At 60.9% G+C, this 4,127-nt stretch overlaps 1 protein-coding gene across 1 annotated transcript in view; it reads left to right on the top strand.

Moving 5' to 3' along the window:
- The window catches only part of LOC103250567 (amiloride-sensitive sodium channel subunit alpha), a gene marked incomplete at its 5' end in the record, with an annotated part of 11,409 nt that overhangs the window by 1,477 nt on the left and 5,805 nt on the right, over nucleotides 1–4,127 (top strand). The window contains 3 exons of the mRNA XM_008049157.1: nucleotides 2,850–2,953; nucleotides 3,293–3,456; nucleotides 3,817–3,915. Coding sequence (XP_008047348.1) covers nucleotides 2,850–2,953; nucleotides 3,293–3,456; nucleotides 3,817–3,915 — 367 coding nt within the window. The remainder of the gene's footprint in view (nucleotides 1–2,849; nucleotides 2,954–3,292; nucleotides 3,457–3,816; nucleotides 3,916–4,127) is intronic.

Genomic DNA, 4,127 nt, shown 5'->3' with positions numbered 1-4,127 from the left:
GATCCTTCCACCTCAGCCTTCCCAGTAGCCGGAATTACAGGCGCGCGCTACCACGCCCGGATAATTTTTGATCTATGGTAGAGATGAGGTCTCGCTGCCCGGGCGGGTCTCGAACCCGCGGGCTCAGGCCATCCACTGACCTCAGCCTCCCAAAGGCGTGGGATGACAGGCTGAGCCACCGAGCCCGGCACTTTGTATCTTTTCATCCCAGCCCCCTCCCGTTGCCCCCCTCCCCCGTGCTCCTGCCTCCCGTCGTCCTTGTCTTGACACTCCGGTGACCTGCCTGGCTTGCGGCCTCCTCATTTCTCGCCTGGGCTGTCGGGACCCCTCCGAACTTGCCCTTCTGCCTCCAGACCCTCTCTGGGTCCTGCAGCCACAGGCCGCTTCGTACTTCATGATCCTTACCTCGCTACCCTGGTTAGAGCCCTGGCTCGACTGAGTATTGCATGTGGGACCCCACAGGGTCCTCAGTCGATGCCCCTCTGTTTCCTCGGCTGTAAAAGGAGGGGAATAAAAATGTCTACCTCACAGGGGCGCTGGGAGGATTAAATTGCGCTCAGAATGGCGCTTAGCACTTAGTAAGAGCTGTGTTCATTTGCGACGAGGGTAACGGGTTCATTAAGACGGCGAAAGTAAGAAAGACACAGTAACAGGTGGATTGTTGAGAATTTGGAGGCCTAGTGCTGTTGGGAATGTACAATTTACATAAATGGCATGTGTTATAGGTCTCATTTCTCCTCTTTTTTTTCCTACTAAGCTTTGTTCTTTTTTCCTCTTTATTTCAATAGCCCTGGGGCTACAAATAGTTTCGGTTACATGGTAGCATACGCTCTTTGTTCTTTTCTTTTCTTTTTTGAGTAGGACTCTCACTCTGTCTCCCACGCCGGAGGGCAGTGGCATGCTCATGGCCACCTCAGCCTCCACCTGCTGGGCTCTGGCGATCCTTCTGCTCCAGCCTTCCCAGTAGCTGGAACCACAGGCGCACGCCACCACACCTGGCTAATTTTTTGATTTATTGTAGAGATGAGGTCTCACCATGCTGCCTGGGCTGGTCTCAAACCCCTGGGCTCAGGCAATCCTCTCGCCTCTTCCTCCCAAAGGGCTGGGATTACAGGCGTGAGCCACCGCACCTGGCTCTAAGCTGGTCTTGAACTCCTGGCCCCAAGCAATCCTCCGGCCTCAACCTCCCGAAGTGCTGGGATTGCAGGCCTGAACCACTGCGCCCGCCCGCCCGCCTTGTTCTTAAGACCCGCGTGTGCTCCCTCTCCCCTGCGAACCCCTGCCGTGCGCGGCGGGTGTGCATCGGCTGCGCTGTGCCTGCCCCCTCCCAGTGCCCTTCCAGACTGGCCGCTCCAGTCGCCTCGCCTCTCCAGTCCCTCCCTGCATCCAGCCACGGCTCTAGGGGTGCCGCCTGCCTCCCTGCACGTCCTAGAATGTGCACCAGTATCTCACCCCTCGGTGCCTCTGTTCTTCAAGGCCGATGAACTGTTCCAGACCGTCTAGTTCCAATTCCTAAGTTTGCAGAGGAGGAGAATGAGCTCAGGAAAAACGACTTGCTCAGGGCATAAAGCCGGAACCCCACCTGTTACCTCTGGCCAGCTTGCTTCTCCCTCTTATTCTCTTCCCTCCGCCTCTGCCTCCACCAGGCCCAAGCCCCGCTTTCCCCTGCTCCCGGCGCCAGCTCCAAGAGGGCAGGGTGGTCGAACACAGACCCCCCTGTCCCAGGTGGGCTGTTGCTTCAGGCCCCCACAGCCTCCTTGCTTTGGAACCTGTGATTTGCAGTCAGATCGTCTTCCTACCACCGCAGCGTTGCCTCTGCGATTGCGCACTCTCTGGCCCCAAACCTGTCGCAGGTCCGCTTTGGACCTGCCGGCCGGGGGCACGCGGATGTGAGCGACCTCCGAAAACACGTGGCCTCACTCTTGTCCTCGAATCGCGCTCCTCGCAGCTCTGTTCCCCTCCATCTCTTCATTTCATTCACTCACTCATCCAACAACTCGTTATTAGTCATCTCCTATCTCTCCTTTTTTTTTTTTGAATCGGAGTCTCACTCCGTTGCCCAGGCTGGAGGGCAGTGGTATGCTCCTGGCCACTGCAGCCTCGACCTGCTGGGCTCCGGCGATCCTTCCGCCTCAGCCTTCCAAGTAACCGGAACTACAGGCGAGCGCTACCACACCCAGCTCATTTTTTATTTATTGTAGAGATGAGGTCGTGCCAAGTTGCCCGGGATGGTCTCGAACCCACGGGTTCAGGCAGTCCTCTCGCCTTGGCCTCCCAAAGTGCTGGCATGACACGCTGAGCCACCAAGCCTGGCCTCCTATCTCTGCTATATGCCAGGAACTATGCAGCTGACCCAGAGATGAGACAGAGACGAATGAGGTGTGACTTCTCTCTTCAGGGAGCTCACAGTCAAATGGGGAACTAAGATCTAGACGTGTGAGGGGTTGGGGCACTGCCACACAGCAAGGTCACAAGGCTGCACGTATGTCGAGGCTAGTGAGGTCAGATGGTGCGAGGAGCCTGGACCAGAAGGAAGGTGACCTAGGTTTGGATCCTGGGCTTGTCCTCACTGTCTGCGTGACCTTGGGCTGGCCAGTCTCTTGACTGCCCTGAGCCTTTGTTTCCTCCTCTGTGATGTGAGAACGAGGCTGCTGTTGGAATGACTGAGGGGTCGAGGGTGAGACCCCGGTGCTGGGCCGGCACTTGGAAGGTGATCAGGAAACAAGTGGCCCTCAAAGGCACAAGTGATGTGGGGGACCAGGGAGGCGAGACCGCCCCCTGCCCGGCTCCCTGCCTCCCTGGCCTCCCCCGCTTTCCTCTCCGACTCTCTCTCTCTGTCCCCTGATCAGGAATTACTCTCACTTCCACCACCCAATGTATGGGAACTGCTACACTTTCAACGGCAAGAGCAACTCCAGCCTCTGGATGTCGTCCATGCCTGGGATCAACAATGGTGCGTGACTCCCCACCCCTGCTGCCCTCCCACCAGGTTTGCCCGTGTCCTGCAGACGCTGTGTGCCTTCCAGGCCTCACCACCGCGCCTCTCCCGGCCCCGGGGGCGTCCTGCTGTCTTTCCCCCGCGGGCGCCACGCCTACCGGTCCAGGAGTGAGAGGACTCCTGCCCCGGGCCTTCCTCCTGGCCCCAGCCTCCAGATCGGCCGCCTGGTCCCCTTGTGGGCCTTCCTGACCTGGCTCCCCTTGGAGCCTTGGACCAGGCGGGGGTGGCGGGGGTTCCCATCCCCCAACTCTTCTCCGGGCTCCCCACCCCCACCTACTGCCTGTGCCCCCTCAGGGCTGTCCCTGACGCTGCGCACGGAGCAGAATGACTTCATTCCCCTGCTCTCCACGGTGACCGGGGCCCGGGTCATGGTGCACGGCCAGGACGAGCCTGCCTTCATGGACGACGGGGGCTTCAACTTGCGGCCGGGCGTGGAGACCTCCATCAGCATGAGGAAGGCAAGGGGGCGGGCCCGGCTGGAGTGGCCCAGGGAGGGCACGGCGGGGGCTCGCGGGGGACTCCACGGCCAGAGGCTGTGTGGGGTGGGCCTTGCACATGTGGCGTGTCCTCAGGCGCAGACGCGGGGCGAGGGGCTGGGAAGCTGGGCCCTGCGGGGTGGGGGACCGGGGTGAGAGGTGCTGGGGAACCCGGAGGATGCTCTGGGCATGGCGCTCTTGCAGGCAGCCCTGGGATGGGTGTTGGGGCTGCTGGGGGCGTGGTGAGGCAGTCGGCAGGGGCCGGCAAGGTAGACCGAGTCTAGGCAGAGGCCTGGGCCGCCTCCTCTGGCCTCTGACCTCTCGGTGTGTGTGGGGTCGCAGGAAGCCCTCGACAGACTTGGGGGCAATTACGGCGACTGCACGGAGAATGGCAGTGACGTCCCTGTCAAGAACCTCTACCCTTCCAAGTACACGCAGCAGGTGAGGCCCGGCCCATTTCCGTGGCAGTCATCTCCGGGCTGACATTTGGCCACTGAGCTGGAGGGAGTGTGTGTGGGAGAGGGAAGCCGGGGCGGGGGCGGCAGACAGAGGATGGAGGAGGCTCAGTGCAGAGAATTGCTGGTCCTCCCGCTGTGCGGGCTGTTGCGGGGGTTGGCAGAGGCCAGGCCTGAGCCCCGCTCCTGGGCTCCCTC

The sequence above is a fragment of the Carlito syrichta genome, unplaced genomic scaffold (genome assembly GCF_000164805.1).
Source record: "Carlito syrichta isolate Samal-C Ts95f unplaced genomic scaffold, Tarsius_syrichta-2.0.1 Scaffold130627, whole genome shotgun sequence".
In the NCBI taxonomy this organism is placed as follows: Eukaryota; Metazoa; Chordata; class Mammalia; order Primates; family Tarsiidae; genus Carlito; species Carlito syrichta.
The sequence above is the reverse complement of the archived record's forward strand: the minus strand, read 5'-3'. Positions and strand labels throughout refer to the sequence as shown.